The 19,961-nt window shown below is 34.4% G+C and overlaps 2 protein-coding genes across 3 annotated transcripts in view; one reads left to right on the forward strand and one right to left on the reverse strand.

The window, feature by feature from the left end:
* LOC111510265 (RWD domain-containing protein 2A) overlaps positions 1 to 19,961 on the forward strand; it is a 194,786-nt gene that overhangs the window by 61,472 nt on the left and 113,353 nt on the right. The window lies entirely within an intron of this gene.
* The window catches only part of clos (closca), a 208,193-nt gene that overhangs the window by 61,241 nt on the left and 126,991 nt on the right, over positions 1 to 19,961 (reverse strand). The window contains exons 13-15 of the mRNA XM_074181415.1: positions 17,247 to 17,836; positions 7,026 to 7,268; positions 2,885 to 3,045 (exon numbers count right to left, since the gene is read on the reverse strand). Of these exons, the coding sequence (XP_074037516.1) occupies positions 2,885 to 3,045; positions 7,026 to 7,268; positions 17,247 to 17,836 (994 nt within the window). The remainder of the gene's footprint in view (positions 1 to 2,884; positions 3,046 to 7,025; positions 7,269 to 17,246; positions 17,837 to 19,961) is intronic.

The following is a 19,961-nucleotide window of genomic DNA, read 5'->3' on the forward strand; positions in this document are numbered from 1 at the left end:
TGGAATCTTTTCGGGTATTTCCATGTCATGATTTCGCATGAAATCAACAATATCTGCTTTTTTGTGTTATTGTTTGGCATTGTAGTCAATAACCGAGAATGACATAACAATACAATAACATACATAACAATAACCGAGTTTGGAGGTATTTGGAAGAGCTGCTCACTGAATCAGGTTTCGAATAAAGCCGCAGTCATATCTTCTTGGTAATCAGCAGATGACTCTTTTATATTTTTGGCCGACAGAAGCAAAGCGTTAGGTACGAAACGAAAATTATAACACGTTTTCCCCTTGAAGAAGGTGTGTTCACTGCACAATACTTGGTTTCGTCGACCCAGCCATATTTGACAACATCATGGGTGTCAAACCAAGTTTCGTCGAAGTAGATTATGTGTCTGCTGGATTCTCGGTAACTTTTTATACGCCTCAAATCTTTTTGTCGGAGTTGAACAATGCGTGTCGATTACATTATGACCATCCGATTGTTCAATTTTTTATATTTGAAACCACAAGACAATAAGACACCTCGTAGAGTTTTTAAAGATTTGTAATTGTAATCGGGATAGTCGAGTAATTTATACCGTATCATTTCCAAGGTTGGTACTTCATTTTTTTGGTATATACCATAAATTGTTCACCGAATCACATCTTTTGTAGCACCATCAACGTTTGCGAATTTTTTATTCCTTTGTTTTCGTTTCATTACATGGTCAATGACATCCCCTATTTTAATAACTCGAGGAACTGTGGAACGAGATAGTTTCGTTAACTCGCATATTCTATTCACAATAGCATTCTGTGAAGTGTGACACTTTTCCTTCTTCAACCATTCATGAATATTTAAAGTTACTCGCTGAACTTGAACATGTAAGTCCTTATTTTCAAATTCCGGATCCTTGTCGATTGACACAGATTCCTCACACGTAAGGTTATCATTTGTTTCAAAAGGTCTCCAGAAAGTCATTGATGAAAGTACCCAGAAACACTAAGATTTTCACAAAAATCGGTTTAAACGATGAGATTGGAACCTTTGGTGTAAAAGTTGAAAACTTTTTCTAGAGATCAATGTCCGCTTTTTAATTTATTGTTGACAAATTAATTTGCAGGTAGTGGTTCCACTAGTTAATTACCGAAAAATCAATTAGCATAATCATCATTTAACAAACAAAGTCCACATCGGACCAAAAAACTTCAGGTACATAAACAGCTAACCCTTGTCTTTAGATTCAGTATCAATTTGCTTCTCCTGAAGATGCTAACCTTGTTAGAGAAACGCGCGTCGCAAAAATATCGGTTTGGGTAATTGATCTCTAGAAAAAGTTTTCAAAAATCGGTTTGCAAAACCACTCACTACCTCACCTAACCCCACGAACACAAGACACTGATAAACGGACAAAACATCAGTATTCAGCCAGTCCAGCTAGCTGAGCCTTTACTCCTCATCTACATTTGATAGCACGTTTACCAACTATCTGGGCGACTAGGGGCCACAAGCAAGAAATGTTTATGACTTCACTCTTATTTTTATTGCCGTTCCAATTGGGAATAGATAGACTATACGATCAATAAGGAGTATTATCTTGAAGTTAGACCTCAACCACCTTATTCACGAAAATTGTCCCGCAGAAACTTTTTTCTGCCCCCAAGATTGTCGAGACCTATGAAAGGACGGCATTTTGCGACGATTGAGACGATAAAAACTAAATCGTTGAGAGAGCTCACGGACATACCAAAAAGTACATATCAGAACTGCTTCGAAGATTGGAAAAATCGCTGGCACACGTATATTATCTTTGAAGGCGGCGAAATAGAAATTGATGAATAAATGAATATTTTTTGAGAAAATGAAAATTCACCTTATTTTTTCAACAGAGTAGTATACATTCTATTATTCTAATGAACAGACACGAAATACCTGAAAGTTTTTTCTATCCCAGTCTTCTTTTTCCACAGATATTTTTACTTTGATCAACCAGCATGACTGTCAAAAAAAAGGTACTTAAATATTGTTTGGTGCTATTCCCCACCAACGACAACTCCCAAAAGTCGAAATTTATGTGACCTGAGGATTAACGGCGTCTTACATTCCAACGTGCGATTCATAGCACTGATTGAATCAATCAGTAAGGGGAAACAAAATATGCATCGGTTTCTCATAAGAATGATCTGATGTTGGATTCGACCTGTAAGTTGATGTTTCTTTCATGTTGGATATATTATTGGTTTTGGATATATATAACTTCCTTTAGGAACTTTATATGAGTTTTAATTGGAAGAAATTATCATTTTTCAGGTTGTTATAATTCTGAAGGTTGTATAATGTGATGTAGTCTCACTGACAATATTAGTAGTGTGTTATATCAACTTATTTAAATACTCTCAGGAATATTGAAGCCCATTCAATTTATCGAAGTATCATATGTACCGTTTCAATAAAAAAAGTCTATAAAAATACAGCTCCGTATTTTAAATTTCGAAGTTGAAGCTGGCCTAAGGACGGAATCCTATATAAAAATTGTATGAACATATTCTGACAGCTAGTAGTTCCCATAACTAAGTTCAAACATATTTTCTATACTTTTGGGAACAAAGAAGATGTAGCCAAAATTATAATTCGTAAGTTTTTGTTTTTTCCGGTATATCTTCGAATCTAAAAGTGTTAGAATCGATTTATTGTATTGATCAATAGTACCCGTGAATAGATAACTTTGTCACAATTCAACCGACTCTTCATCTCTTTTCCTTTACTTTAGATTCATGTGCTCTGACTGGAATTGGGAACAACCAATCAAAATGAAATGAATAATAAAAAAATTGCTTTCTATTACCATCGAAGAAAACCACAATCGTTATACATAATAGTGGCAAGTTTCATTTTACTCACCTTCACAATTATATCGTCTCTGAATGTGGCGTTTTTCTTGAAGTCAAAATCCCCTTTCAGTATGGCTTCTCTATCTTTGAACCAAACATTTTTCTCAAGATCGTGAACATTGTTTCCGTTAAATTGAAGAACGTGCGGCCCTTTGGCAAAATGAGCGTTTCCTGTAACAGAAATCCATAAATATATAATACTACAGCAATATTCATGACAAACCGATCGAAATTGAAATAAATCCAACAAAATGTACCTTCTTATTTGGCCTGATTTTTTATTTGTTTTGAAAGTAAACATTAAATTAGGCACTATATACACTTGTGTCCTGTACTTTAGTCATTTCTGAAAGCATATATTAGATTTTTGGTACAGGCTTACACCTTCATGGGCCGCACTTTTCGCAATACTTAGCCCGAGTGACAGCCTTAAACCCAGCCTATTGCGTTCCTGTGAAAGGGGCAAATTCCCGATATTTTGCTTCGCCTTATAAGCTATTTGAAAGTTTGATTTTTTTTTTGAAATTTCCAAATTCAAGTTCGATTTTTAATGATATTGTGTGTTAAAACTAAGTTTGGTCGTGAAATTTCCCAACTCCTTACGCTCGTTTCGCAAACTTTTTCACTCACAAAATAAAACCTTACTTTTTACACTCAGATCATAAATAGCTAATTGATACTATCTTCGTAACATATACAAGTCAGTATTTTCCATTGTCACAAGAGTACAAATTCAATGAATGTAGATTTTTATATATTCGAATTCATTTCAGATGTTTTGTGCAAAAGAAACTTCATATACACATACACAGAAACGTACATTGCAAACCAGGGAAATCGGGATGTATGGAGATTCTTGCAATGTGGAGAAATTGAGAAAGTCTTTGAAATCACCTAATTAAGAGGGGAAGAAGTGAAAAGAAGAATAATCATAAAAGTAGAGCCCTTTCTTTAATCGTGGAATTTTTTCTGTAACTCTATAACTACCTGAACATGAAATTTATTCAACAAGATCAACATTAAGCGAAAAAATACAGAATGATCCTATTTGCATCAACCCAAAGTGGAAAGAAAGTCGAAAAAAATCACAATTTTTTAAGCTTCTACTGATCTGTGAAAAGGACAAAAGGGAAGGATCGTTCTATGCCAATCGATTTAGCCTTCACAGTCGTTTGTCGAAGGAGATCCCTGTATAAATCCTTTCTTCCGCAGAATAGAAAGCAATCTAATGGATCTCGGCCAACGTTTGGAAATTATTACCCTCTAAAATGAGTCGATTACTTCTCTTTGTTGGACGAAGTGAATCCGCAAAGATCTGTGACTTCAGATTTTCCTGAATATATACTGAGTTACGATTACGCATTATATTGGTGTGGCTATTCCTTCTTTATTACCTTTGACAATCAAAAAATTTGATGAATAAAAAATGACAAACATTTTATCATAGATAAATAGTGTTCAGTCAGTTTTTACTGTTACTGTTATTGAAAAACTCATTCAAAGTGTCAAAATAGCTTTTAGGAAGAAACGATCAAAGTTTTTCAAAAGAAAAAAAAGCGTTTTGGCTTTCCTGAACAAAAAATGTTGGAAACTTCCAAAAAACATCTAGAACTTTTTTTCAGATACAAACTGAAAGAAAAACTAGAAAGTTCTCCATTACAATTTTTTCATTTTTAGAACAAATATTCTTTCTTTGAATTGAAGGGGTTATATTTCAAGGAGTGATTAATTTTTGGGAAAGAAAGTTTAAGTTTTTGGCTTTCTACTACTCCATCTTGATAACAAAAATGTGAGAATCTTACAAAGAAAGGAAGGAAGTAATCAATTTGAAAATAAGTAACTATACATGGATGTGTAGATCATGCAAAGAAGCAACTTTCAGACACAAACTGGAAGAAAGCCCTCCTGAAACAGCTAATTTCATATAAAAATTGAATTACACGAAAGAAAAAATTGTTTCGAAACAAATACTTTTATATGAACACTGAATTATACAGAAGATACTTTTCTCTACTCGGTTTGTATTCCAAACATTCGTTATGGAATAAAATCAGATATCATTCTCAGGAGTTCTACTTTAAATGAATGGTAACAAGTTGCACTTACATGGAACACTGTCATCCTCATTGGTAGACACCGATGTTTCGCCGTAAGACACTTGCCTCAGGGCTCTTCAGTACCAATCTGGATAACATTATAGAAAATACACAAAATTCATTCATATGTAATTATTTGTATCGAAATAATTTTTTTCTTTCATGTAATTCAATGTTTATATGATAGTAGCTGTTTCAGGAGGGCTTGTTTTCAGTTTGTGTCTGAAAGATGCTTCTTTGCATGATCTACACATTCATGTATAGTTACTTATTTTCAAAATAATTACTTATTTCGTTTCTTTGTGAGATTCCCACATTTTTTTTATCAAGATGGAATAGTAGAAAGCCAAAAACTTTCTTTCCCAAAAACAAATATTTTATTTCTTATCATGAAAATTTGAGCTATTGTTCATATTGAAGAAATTTATTGAAGGAATTTGTTGAAGTCAGAACGAGAAAGTAAAATTTCCGTTTTGCATTGATTGTTAACATCTGATAATTTTTGAATGAATTCGGCAATTTTAATTTTCTTCATAAGTGAAATTGTCTATATATCTTTCAACAACATTTATAGACTTCCAACTACCGTGTCTCTTCAAATATTTGATGTTTCCACCAATATCAGCAGAAAACATCGCTGGATGAATTCAAAATTGTGTTTCGTTATCCAAGATTCCCAAAACTGTGGATACCAATAGGCTAAATCGAACATTTTTCTTTTTTGTGATTCACGAATAATCTGTTATGTGGAGTATGGGATGGCCGTAAAGACAAATATTACCCGAACAAGAGCAGGTTTTTTTGCCCAATTACAACAAAAGTTATCTCCATATATGTTCTGGAATCTAGTATTTTCACAAGTTTTTGACAGTTCTTTCGTACCTGCTAACCCAATAATTGCTGCTACAAAAAAGAAGCAAACTAGATGATATTTTCACATCCTACAATCATGAAATTTTGTTTAAATTGCCTACAGCATTAGATATACTTCAATATTTGCTTCCCTAATGAATTTGTTGATCTCGCTGTTGAAGTTTTCCGATATCTTCACTCTATAACCAACGTTCTTCCGTTTGAAAAATGTAATAACTTTTGGGAAAGTGGCTTTGTTTGTATTTTTCTTAAAAAAAATGGTACTTTTCAACATAGAATACATGCTCCGCAAGGTAGAGAATTTGACAGTTCCAGATTTTTGCGGCAAATAAGCTCTGGTAATAATTTTACATTTTCTCAAATCCATCCATGTCGAGAAAAAATCATAAATAATTTTTGTCGCCTAATTTTTCAAGCAATAATAATGTAAGATGTAACAGATGACATGAGATCGCAGATCCGGCACCCGAGTCACCCAACATACTTGTCGTAGTATAATTTCAAAGGTAATTGCATCAGATATTTAAAAAAATAGAACTTCAAAGCGAGTACGGTCCATACTTTTCATGGCCTCGAATATAAACATACAAATATTTCATTATTGCACCTATGAAATGTCACACCTTTATTTTTGTTTGCACTATTATTAAAACACACTAAAACAGAACACTGAACTATTTTGATTTCGAAAACCAAAAGTTTAATAGTTGCCTTTCCAAATGAATTGAACTCTAAAAATACTGAATCACGACTAATACACTTTCATTTATCTTACCATACTTTCACCATACTTCAGTCGTGACTTGGCGATTTGAGTGCTTAGTCTCTTGGTTTCTACTTCTATGCGCATAACTAAGCCCCAAGAGTTAAGAATATGTTTCCAGGATAATGCAGTTTTGACGCTGTAAAAGTCTGTTTTTGTGGTTTAGCCTTCAATATTTTATTGGTTTGAAAAAATAATCGAAATTAAATTACACCCATTTTTCATGTAAATTCATAGCTTCATTGAAATTCATCGAAACGTGACTGAAATCGACTGTGCGTCTGTACATATATTGATTTGTAGTTCACGGTTCATTAGCTACTAATAAACGTGGAAGTCACCAAAGAAGCAGTTGTAGCCTCACTCCCTGCAAACCCTAATAGATCTCAGACAACCGTAAAAAACGTAGAAAATATTACCTTCTACAACAAGCTTCTTCCCCTCTCTGTCGACTGACGCGAAGTTGCACAGATCCGAAACATTAACTTCGTTTAGTTTCCCATCGATATGAACTTTGCCATCTATTCGAACGTTTTTATGGAAGTGCTTCTTATCCATAATAATATCCGAGACATCTCCAGTGTTTTGGAAAATATTCTCCAAGTCCAAATTGTCGATCTGACCGTCTAGGGCTATTGTGTCGCTCACAATGACGTCATTAGCTGAAAAAAGAACGTTGTCCCGTGAGATATATGAGAAAAACGTTTTACGGGGAGACATCACTGTGCGATATGATGGAGGAAAGGAAGATGTTTTGTGATATATTACATACAATAGGCAAGCGGTACACAACGATTGTCGCTTATTTACCCGTCTACAAGATAATACAAAGAATACTGAAACAACAGTGTAATCGATTTTTTGTGAACTATTTATTCTCAAATTTCAGTCTGACCACCTGAAAAATCTGTGTACACTGGATGGCATTCAAATATTTTCCAGATTGACTCACACAGGCAACACTGTCAGAGCGTGCGGTTCGAAAGTAGTGATTCACATTGGATTTGAAACGCTGGAGATTGAATCCATTTGGAAAAACTTTCTCAGGAAATTTGTCCCACATGAACGCAGTTCTTTAAATGAAAGAATTATTAAACAGTGAAGTTCGAGGTGTACTGAGTTGAACCTCAAAACTATGAGCAGCCACAGTCCATCGCGTATTTCTGATATGTACTCGAACACTTTCCGTGAAAGTATCTATATTCCAGAATATCAAGGTTGCAAGTAATGTTCGTGTCTTCAATCAGGCGGATGGCTCTTTTCTGGATGGAATCCAGAAGCTACAGGTTATGCTTAGGGGCGGAGCTCCATACATGAAAATAATACTTCAAGGAAGGCCTGATCTGCGCTTCATAAAGCATCAAAAGTGGCTGAAGTGTGTACAGCTTTCTGATTCGTAACAGTGTTTCAAGCTTTTGAGCCATGGTGTCCATTATATTCGGTACGGAGACATCATTATCATCCTCAGGCTCTGAAGTCATTGCTACATAACAGGAAGTATACAACTTATCGTTGAGGAAGCGAATGGAAAAAAAACCAGCGGTGTAAAAACCAAGAAAAATCCTGAAATATGGAAGCAAAATTTCAAGCGGTAGCAAGAAATACAACGTGAAACATGAATCAACTAATACGAAGCTAGCAAATAAATTTGAAAAGTAATAGAAACTTCAGTTCCAGCAATTGCCAGGAAATCAATTCCAGTTTTGAAAAAAGAATACACGACAGACAGTCTTGGAAGTTCGACGGAAAGTGAAGATAGTAGGAGTACCTACTAAGATTGATGGTCAACCACCATGGATCATCTATTCTCTCACTACGAGGTTATAGGCAATAACATTTATATAACATTTCAGAAAATAAGTATAACCGATGATTCATGATAACATGAGGTTTTATAAAAATATTAAATGAACCTTTGAGGAAACCTTAAATTTTACTTGGCTCAGAGTTAAGCTCATGCCGCTCCTCTAAATCGAAAGTCACAATCAGTTATTTTTTAAAGAAGCGACCTACGCACAATATATTTATTTTTCAATTCCACATTGGCTTCTTCGTTATATTACATGAGAAATGGCTTGAATTTCTTATATTGGACTCTCCAGGTATTCAGATTGATGAAAGAGGCAATGGAAACGACATTGGACATTGTGTCACTATTCATTCATCATCAAAACGAGGGTACCTATTCTTTCCGTTCGTTGAAAAATATATAACTAAGCGTCTATATGAAAATTTTTCATTCTGCAACATGTCACTGCAACATATCTTCCGAAAAAAGTAGGAATCCAAAAAGATTTTTTTCCGATAACGTATCTCTCCAGAAAATACTTTCTCGTTAATTTTGATCACTGGAATTTTGTCAAATATTTATTCTAATCATAGAAAATTAGAAATTGTGGATTGATATCACAAAATCATAAGCTTTGCTTATTCTATTGTGTTGTGTTTGTTCCTGTTCATTAATCGCAGCTGAATATTTATTGTGCAAAAAAAGCTTTGTTCATTTAGGGATAATCTCATCAAAACTTGAATTTACCTCTTCCTGCACTATTTCTGGTAGTTTTTCTTCAATTCACTTCTTGATGTCAACAAAAACATTGTAACCAGCTGAAAAAAGTACAATTCCATAATAGTAGGCACCGAATTCTCAGAAATATTATTGCATTAAAACGAAAACCTTGTTTTCTATCTTATAGTATATACCGGGTGTCCCACATTTTATGTGACAGGCAATATCTGGTTTGTTGAAGGAGATACACAAAAATGTTTCATACAAAAGTTTTAGGAGTTCATGAGAGCTATATTTTGATATAATTTTTAAATATACAGGGTGTTTGGTGTAGGTGCTACAGACCAAAATTCCATTTCTTAAAATAGAACGCCCTGTATATCATTACATATTCAGATGCTACGTTAAATTCTGATATCATTTCATGTTTGGTTTTTGAAATTCGGTTACGGCGTTGTTGAGTTATTGCTTAAAATGTAAAGTCTTGAGAACGACTATTATTTTTTTAAATATCTCATACAATTATTCTCTCTGCATCAGATCACATGAAAATTAGTCAAAATTTTGGGTGTTGGAAGTAATGGTTTCAATTTTGAGTTGTGGAATTCAGTCAGGAATCATTTTGAATATGAAACAATTGCGAAATTGAAAGAGGTGTATTCGAAAACAAATCTTTAATTAATAACAATGTAAATAATATAACTTGATAAATCATTTCATAAGAATGGTAGGTACCTAGAAATAAGTCATAAAAATTGTTCAAAGTGATGCCCATTAGATATTATACAGGCTTCGAAACGTCGAATCACTTCTCTCGTACAAGTCGCTCTTATAATATCAGGCGTAATATCACTGCACGCTAGTCGAATTTTGATTTTCAGATCATCCACATTCAAAGGGGGAGTAGTGAAAACAATATCTTTTAAATAACCCCATAGGAAAAAATCAAGCGGTGATAAATCTGGGGAACGAGCCGGCCACTGAATTGGACCCTTATTACCAATCCATCTATTTGGGTACGTTCTATCCAGATATTCAGTAACAACCTGTGAATTGTGAGGAGGAGCACCATCTTGTTGCCACCAAATTCCTTGTCGTTCTGCTATGGGAATATCTTCCATCAACTGGATCAAATCATTTTCTAGAAAATGTAAATATCGCAATCCATTGAGATTTTCATTGAAAAAGTAAGGTCCTATGATGCGGCCATTGAACAATCCACATCATACATTAATACCCCAAGTAGTTTGAAAATTACTTTCACGGACCCAGTGGGGATTTTCTTGAGACCAATAGTGATTGTTATGTCGATTCACAACTCCATTATTGTGGAGTCACAAAATTTGACTGAATATGTTAGGACTTTCATGTAATATTACCTGAATACAAGCAATGAATTCAAGTCGTCGTTCAAAGTCCGTGGGTTTCAAACCTTGTGCCAACTGAATTTTGAATGGGTGGTATTTATTTTCTTTCAGAATTCTCTGTACATTAGATTTACTCACACCGACTTCTTCTGCAAGAGTACGGACAGAAACATGTGGATGAATAATAATATAAGCCAACACATTGATCTCTAAATCTTCAGTTCTAACAGATCTCGTATGATGACGATGCTTTATAGTAGAAGGAAATGACCCAGTTTGCAATTTTTCTACAACTCTCGAAAAAGTCATTCGTGACGGAATGGGTCTGTCTGAAAAACGTTCTTGGTATAGACGTTGTGCTTGACGGCAGTTTTCCTGACATTCCCCAAAAATTAATAACATATCAATGCAATCACTTGGACTAAACGCGAAAGGCATACTGGAGTTTTCGCACAAAGAACACAGTTACTGTTTTGCAAAGAATCACTGAATCGAACTCACAAGTAGATACAATTCAACAACATTTGTTACTATGGCATCAACAAGCATAAGCTACTTGATGAAATTGTGCAATATAAAGCAATTCACCCTCAAGTTAGTCACATTCTCAAGAATTTCAATATTATATTCAACTGATATCGATATCGTATCGTAGAGGTGAGAATAATGGTTTGTATTCAGTAGTAGTCTAGTTCAATTTAATAAAAGATATAGACTGGATTCGTGTACGAGTAAATAAGTTTTTTGAAACTTTATATTTAAGGAAAAGTGCAATAACTCAACAACGCCGTAACCGAATTTCAAAAACCAAACATGAAATGATATCAGAATTTAACGTAGCATCTGAATATGTAATGATATACAGGGCGTTCTATTTTAAAAAATGGAATTTTGGTCTGTAGCACCTACACCAAACACCCTGTATATTTAAAAATTATATCAAAATATAGCTCTCATGAACTCCTAAAACTTTTGTATGAAACATTTTTGTGTATCTCCTTCAACAAACCAGATATAGCCTGTCACATAAAATGTGGAACACCCGGTATTTTGGAATTATAGCATAGAATCAAATAAGAAAATAATGTGTCCAGTTATTTCGTTTTTCATCTAGGACTTTGGGAGAACAATGGCTTTCGCGTACATGTTTACTACTAATATTTCATCTTTTCTCAATTCTTGTAGATATTTGCATGATATTGACTATTTTGCATGATTGAATATTTGATATTATATAACTTTCAAGTAGAAATGTTGAGTATCAAAATATTATTATCGCATTTGCATATTTATGGTCGAATTCAGCCTTGAATTCTCGTAATGGATTTCTTACTTTAATATTTGATCCAAGTTTCTCAATGAACTAAACAGTAGATAAGCTCCTTTTTAGCAATCCATACTTCTCACATATTCTGAAATCAAGCAGGTAGGTGTGAGCGAAATATAATTAAATTATTGACAACCCATGACTTGGTTTTCATCTTATGCTCAAATGATTTGGAAAACTATTGAGAAAGATAATACATGATATCACACGGTTTATGAATATCATTGTATAGAATTTTCAACCTAACATAAAATAAATGTTCAGCCACTTTGAAATGATAAAAAATTCTAATTTTGAATTCATTTTTCATTTTAGCCCGATTTCGTTAATTTTTCTTACACGATTTTTCTGCATTCATTTTGATATCACGATTCTCTACATATTCTTTTGGGACTATGATAGATGTGTGAGAAGACGTAAAAGGCCACCTATTTTAAGAAAAGGAACTTCATTTTACGATCATAGAGGAGTGGAATAACGTGCCTTGGGAGTATATTCACTAACTAGTGCAATGCCCCGGAGAGTGGAATGTATTATCCAAGCTAGAGGAGGCAAAACCCGATTGGAAAAAAGCGGTTTATTTTTTCTTTTTTAAACACTCGCTACTTGTTGTTATCGTTTGATTGTTGATTTCTCCATTATTATTGTAATTGATCATCTAAAAAAAATTACTAAAAGAATATTCAACAGTTTCAGAATCAGAATATAAAAGATACAGAAATAAATTGAATAGGTACCCTGTTAAAGCACACAAAGAATGAATACTACGAATCCCAAATAAATAATGCAGGTACAAACTTTAAAAAATTCTGGAATATAATAAATAACATACGAGGTGAAGATAAAAAGAAAGATATTGAAACAATGATATCATATTAGAAAACAACATTACCGTTAGTAATAACGCAGCAAAATCGAACGCATTCAACAAATTCTTTGTCGATATAGGTAAAAACATGAGCCAAAAATACCAAAGACAAACAAACTTACCCGAAAACTTTTTATGCGATACTAAAATCAATCAATCAATATTTTTGAAACCTACAACTAAAAATGAAATTGTCATGATAATTGCAAATCTAAAGAATAACTCCGCACCAGGACCCGATAAAATAAACTCGAAGACTCTGAAATCAATTCATACCAGCATTTCAGTCCCCCTTGTCCACATCATCAATCAAACATTCTCAACCAGCGTCATACCTTGGCAATGGAAAATCAGCAATGTAACACCAATTTTCAAAGCAGAAAAAAAAAACCCAAATTAATAACTATAGACCTATATCTATCATAAATACGCTAGCCAAAATGTTTGAACAATGTGTCAAAAAAAGACTACTGAATTTTTTTGATAAACATCATATAATAACTGACAGGCAATTTGGATTCGTAAAAAACTCAAACACGGAGAATGCCATAATGAATTTTCTCGAAACCATTGTGAAGGCCATGGACAGGCCAACCAAATGCTTGGCCGTTTTCCTGGATCTGGCCAAGGCCTTCGATACAGTTGACCATGAACTATTAATGAAAAAATTCTACAACTATGGTATTCAAGGCAATGCTTTTTTGGCTTTGATGAAGAACTACCTATCAAATCGAATCCAACGAGTGAAAATTGGAAATGAAATAAGTAGGGAACTGGCTGTACAAATTGGTATACCACAAGGGACCGTTTTGAGACCGATACTTTTTCTTATTTACATTAACAGTATAACAAAAATCAACAATTTCATAGGCGATATAATATGCTATGCCGATGATACGGCTCTAATTTACACGGGAACATCTTGGGATAAAATAAGAGAGACAGTAGAAACAAATTTACAAAAAATATACATGTGGCTAAATAGTACTTAACTTTCACTGAATGTAAACAAGACAAAGTATCTGACCTTTTCCCCCTCCCTTCGTGATCAACCCAAAAACTACAAAATAAAAATGCATATACCGCACTGTAATAATCAAAATACTTGCGACTGTCAGACCATAGAACAAGCCACATCTGTAAAATACCTCGGAGTTATTTTAGATCAGCATCTAAAATGGACGAAACATAATCAACTTTGTAACAAAAAGGCTCCGAGTATTGATGCACAATTTTTATGAACTACGTGACATACTGTCAAAAAAAAATCTTATAATACTCTATACCTCTCTTGTCGAATCAATAATAAAATATTGTATTCCTGCTTGGGATGCAACTTTCAAAAATGCTATTAGCCCATTACAAACCGCTCAAAACATTTTATTAGAAATTATCTTAAAAAAATAGACTCTTTTCAACAAGAGAGTTATATCAGAAACTAACATGTTAAATATTAAATCACTATATATTCATCATTGCCTAATAAGAATGTTCCATCAAAAAGCAGATTTCGCGCAGCAACATTCAAGAGATACTAGATCAAAAATGAACCAGGACGTAAAAATTGAATACTCTAATAAAACGGTTACCCAGAATTCTTTTTTCTTTTATGTTCCAAAAATATTCAACGTCTTAACTAAAAATTTTAAAGATATAACATCCTTCAAACTATTCAAAAAAGAGGCGAAAAAGTATGTACATAATCACCCAGAAAAATTTCCAACTTCATACTGAAATAAATACTCACTTATGTTTTGGATATACTGTGTATATAAGCACTATACCATGGGAAAGCTTCACTTACCATATTATTACAATTATACATAAGACATACAATTGTACAAATGCCACGCTGATTTAGACATCACAAAACAGGTTAAATTTGCCTAGCGTGAGTCTACTTCAGTGAGTCATTAAAAAAAAACTCAAACAATTAATTATTATCCATTATTTTATTTATATTATTTATTTTCACATTACTGATTGTGTTGATATTAATGACTGTATGTAAAATGGTTCTGAAAATAAAATTGAATTGAATTGAATTGATACAAAACAGAAAATGCAATGCTTTATTCATTCAAAACAAATCATGATATCAAAGAGAAGAAGAAACAATGAATAGTAAGTGATCCACGCTTGCATTTATTGGATGTCATTCAAAAGCTGTATTCACCATATAACTTAGTTTTCCTGAATTTCATTGGTTCGGACTTCCATTGTCTAATATTATATAAATTGATTTGAAATCCCTGGAAGAATCTATAAAAAATTAAAAAGACTAGCTGAAAAATAACAATTATATTGAGGGAAAAAAACTGAAATGACAATGAAATAAATTACAAACAACAATCAAAAATTGAACTATCAACACGAGCTGAAAATAAAAAATTAATAACAAGAAATGAAACTTAAAAATTAAAAGATTCTAAGCCAAGTTATATCACGAAGATGTAAACTTCGCCATTGCACCAACATCTGTGCCCACTTTGGAAATAATAACTGCAGTGGGATCCACCAGTTTCCTTATTGATCAGATCGAGGCAGAAGAGTTCAGATGGAAAATCAGAGAACAGCTAGATCGAGAACCAGTTTCAACATCTTACATCGGCAATGAAGAACGAAGAGCTCTGAACGGCCTACGTAGAGATAACACCATCGATATCCTACCTGAAGTTTCTTGTGCAGAGCTAGAGACAACAATTTCGTACCCAAAGGTTTTCTGCTGAAATCGCCAACCCCAGGAGAGAGAGCCAAACATATATTGGAACGCGCCAGCCAAGCATTGATAAGGTCTCAAATTAATAACCACCGTTGGAAGAGGTCAACTCTGATGCAAGATGCCACAGAACAATTTGAAAAAATAGGAAGAGCGACCTTGGAAGAGGATCATGGTCAAATATTTGCCAAGATTGAAAGCACGTACTAGAAGATCCGATAAGACATGCAAAATACCAACAACAGGAAGTGGGGAAAGTTTGTGAGGAAACAATGCCCAAATGTGAATCGAAAACAGAACAACTATGAAGCCGCCACCGTCATCAACATGAGATCCCGCACACTCACGGACATAGAAGAATCCCTGTTGCGGAATGGTCTAAACTTCGCCATTGCACCAACATCTGTGCCCACTTTGGAAATAATAACTGCAGTGGAATCCACCAGTTCCCTTATTGATCAGATCGAGGCAGAAGAATTCATCAGCAATGAAGAACGGAGAGCTCTAAACGGCCTACATAGAGATAACACCATCAAGAGATGCTATCTGCAGATAAGGGAAACGCTACCGTAGTGATGGATACTGATCTCTACGAACAGAAGATAGTAGAGATGCTTCAGAAAGGAAAATACACGTAGATCGCACAGGACCCTACTGCATCATTAGAAAGGAAGTTGTATCAGACTTTGGAAAAACACCAAGTATATTTTTCGGAAAAAGGAAGATCATCGCTAATACCTCCTCACTTGTATGGAGTTACTAACTGGGCTTGGAATCTTAAATTTCAATTTTCATTCCTTGTAAATAATTGTTCATTTCTCAGCTCGTGTCAATAGTTCAATTTTTGATTGTTGCTTGTAATTTATTTCATTGTAATATCAATTTTTTTTGCTCAATATAATTGTTATTTTTCAGCTAATCTTTTTAATTTTTTATAGATTCATTCAGGGATTCCAAATCAATTCATATCATATTAGACAAAAGACGTCCGAACTAATGAAATTCACCACGAAACATTGTCAACCAACTTCAAACATTATATTTTCTCCATATAATGTGCATAAATCGGTTCCCATCAGGAAATCTTTATGAATACTAGAAAATTGATCCATGATAATAATTATAGAATTTTCACAAATTTTATTTAAAACGCGTTTTCCTACATGGTAGCTTCATTAGTTACCGGTGCAGAAACTTACCAATAACTGATGAAGCTACCATGTAGGAAACGAGTTTTAAATAAAATTTATTGTGGAAATTCATTATAATAGAAATCTATTCGATGTGAATTAATCGGAAATAAATTCCCTCATCATTTGCTGAGATTTATATTAAAATCGGGATTCCAGATCAAAATTTGTTTATGCAACTGAGTGAACAAAAAAATCTTGTCAACAAATTCGTGGGTATGCTTTATACTTTAAAATTGAGAAAGAACATTTTTCTCTTCTGTCTATTATCCATTGCCTTTGATAATATTAACCGCATTTAAAGACAAAACAACAGGCTTAAAAAACTGCAGACAACGGCTCTCAAACTGGAAAAAACGATTCAACTCACTTATCTTCAGTCTTGTAAGTTTATGTTTTTTGATATTAACTATACGGGAAACTAGTGACATACCATGATTTTTAGACATACCATGATTTTTGCCATAAATATCAACCAAGCACCCCTTTCGACTCAACTAGAATTATAATTCTTAACATAACACCGAAAGAAGTCATTTCTAAGTTCTCTCTGAGTGTCATCATAATCAGCGAAAAAATTTACCGAAATACAATGAATCCTTTATGTTTAGAGAGTTCATTCTTCAGATTTTATCAAATTGAAAAAGATGCAGTACTTACCAAAATCGACAAAATCAAAATGAAACGGTTCATCTATTTTCACGGTTTTGAATTGAAAATCTTCTAGATCAACGTGATTTATACGGTTGGACTCGACGAATACATTTCCGTACACAACAATTCTCTCAATGTTTTTATCTCCATCAATAATCAACGTAGTGTTTTCTTCCTCTCCAGAAGTTAACAAACTACTTTGATCAACAGTGTTGAACTTGTTACTGAAATGAAGATTTTCAACTGTCAAATTCTCCAAGTTGTTCAGGTTTTTCATAATGAAAACATTTCTGCTCGGATCCAGGTACTGGCTGAAATCGAAGTCGTCGACAATGTTCAACTCATCGACAGTTATATTCTGAAATGTTTTCGTGCCAAAAACTTTGAAGGGGGTGTTCACAGTAACTGCGTCGTTTGTGATTTCTGAGAAATTCAAATCATTGATCAGACCATCGACTTTCAATGTACTCGCTGTTGTGAAGTTAGCAGATACGTTTCCCCTGAATAGGACTGTTCCTGTTATTTCTTGCTCTCCGGTCGTTGTTATCACGTCTTTCCAAGGACGAGGGCCGAACGTTGTATTCCTTGAAATCAATCTGAAAACAAAAGAGCAGAGTTTGTCCTGTGATTTTGCTCTACATGACCCTCCAGTTTTGTTCTTTATAACTATTTCAATACTTTCGTAGTGAAAGAAAAATAATAATAAGTCATCAGAACAAAAAAGGTGTTTTCGATGGATTAATTTCATGTCAGATTCTAAATTCTACTTATTGAATATAATTGGGGCTGAAAATATAATTTTTCAATACAGGTAGAACTATTTAGAAGACTGAACACTAAAGGCGAATTTCCACCAAACGGACTCGCTTGCGACTAGTTTCGTTTACAAAAACAGAAACAGAAAACTTGTTTTAGTTTCGAAAACAAACTTGACACTCGAATTCCAACAGACAGACAAAAACTTGTCTGGTTCGCCTGTTTTGTTGTGCAGTGTTTTCTATCGTTTCCATTATACGAACAGTTCTTACCATGCCTTCTCTAGACTGCGTTTTTATAATGGGCTGCGATTTTTTTTAGAATCCAAACGTTTAAGCGAAAGAAGCGAAAGCAAAAAAACCAAGATACTAGAAGAAACCATTGTTGAGAAGATGAATAGAATATGGAACGGATAAAATTGTGGCAGATTTGATAAATGATGACATGGGAATGAATGGAACTGAGATCATCGTTTCATAATTTTACGAAAATGTCCCATCACGAATTTGAACTTTTGTGGAAAGTACTGGGATTAAACAGTTTCAAACAGAATACAAATCACAAATATATCTTATATCTAAATCTTATCTTATCTTAGTTAGTTAGAATAGTTACTTGTTGTTGTCGCCGGCCGTTTCCACGTACCTAGCAAACTCTGTTTACCAAAAACACAGACAAGACGCCGAAACTTTTTGGTGTTTCCGCCTACTGACGGGACATTTCATTCTTGACAAAAAGAGTCGCTCACGACACAACATTTCCAAATTTTCAAAATGATGGACTGCCAATGGGATCGCCACTTTCGTCGGTTATAGCCAACAATATGGAGTGGTTTGAAACTCTGGCCATTGAAGAAGCTCACAAGAAACCCCAAGTCTGGTTGAGAGACGTGGACGACACCTTCATAATATGGAACTATAGGAATGCAGAACTAGATACCTTCCTGAAGCACATCATCAACGTGAGTCCTTCCATCACTTTCACAATGGAGAAGGAAGTCCACAACGAATTGCCAATTTTAGACGTATTGGTAAAGATGACCGACACTAAATGGAAAACATCTATATACCGAAAACTCAGTCACACGGGACAGTATCTGAACTAGAAATCCAACCATCATCAATCGACTAAGAGAGAAATTATCAAGACTCTAGTAGACCGCGTGCTTTCGGGCTCTGTAATACAAAGGAAGGTCTGGAAAAGGAACTAGGCATCATCAAAAATGACCTTCAACGGAATGGTTACTCCAAAGTGATGTTGGAACAGACTTTGGCTAGAAGACAGCAAGAGTCTCACAAGGAAGAGAAGCCGCCACAACCAGTACTTGCACTTCCCTACATCAGAGGATTGTCGGAAAGGATAAGAAGAATTGGGTCCAACAATAACACCAGAACCTACTTCAGATCTGGGAACACTATCCGTAGTAGCCTCACGAAAACCAGGCCACCAAACGCGGACTGCGACCGAGCACAAGAAACACACACTGTGAGGAGAAACCAGCAAATCAGGAATAGCAGAGCATGTGTGGACTCATCAACAACATCAAGAGGTCTCAAGCTGAAATCATCCATAAGGAAGAACATTGGTTTGGGAAAAAAATCAAAGGAGCCGCATATATGTTGTCCAACGACGCTTTCAGCCCAGCTAGCTAGCGTAGAGATACGCAACATATGGAAACCTATAATTAAGCGTAACACGACCAACTCCCGCCTAACGGTCAGCTCCCGTTAAAACTGATGAAGCGGAGAGAAGAAAGAGGGGATAGGTGAAGTCCAGTTATCACCCGAAGACGATTGTGGATACTAATAATCGTGAAGTAACTTGGGCTTTGAAATCTTTTGATTTTATTTTTCGTCTCGTGTTTATAGTTCGATTTTTTGATTGTTGATTGTTACTTGTATTTTATTTCATTGTAATTTCAGTTATTTTGCTTAACATAATTGTTATTTTTCAGCTGATCTCTTT

This window comes from Leptinotarsa decemlineata, unplaced genomic scaffold (genome assembly GCF_025532065.1).
Source record: "Leptinotarsa decemlineata unplaced genomic scaffold, Ldec_3_MD MMD2_tig00026314_RagTag_RagTag, whole genome shotgun sequence".
In the NCBI taxonomy this organism is placed as follows: domain Eukaryota; kingdom Metazoa; phylum Arthropoda; class Insecta; order Coleoptera; family Chrysomelidae; genus Leptinotarsa; species Leptinotarsa decemlineata.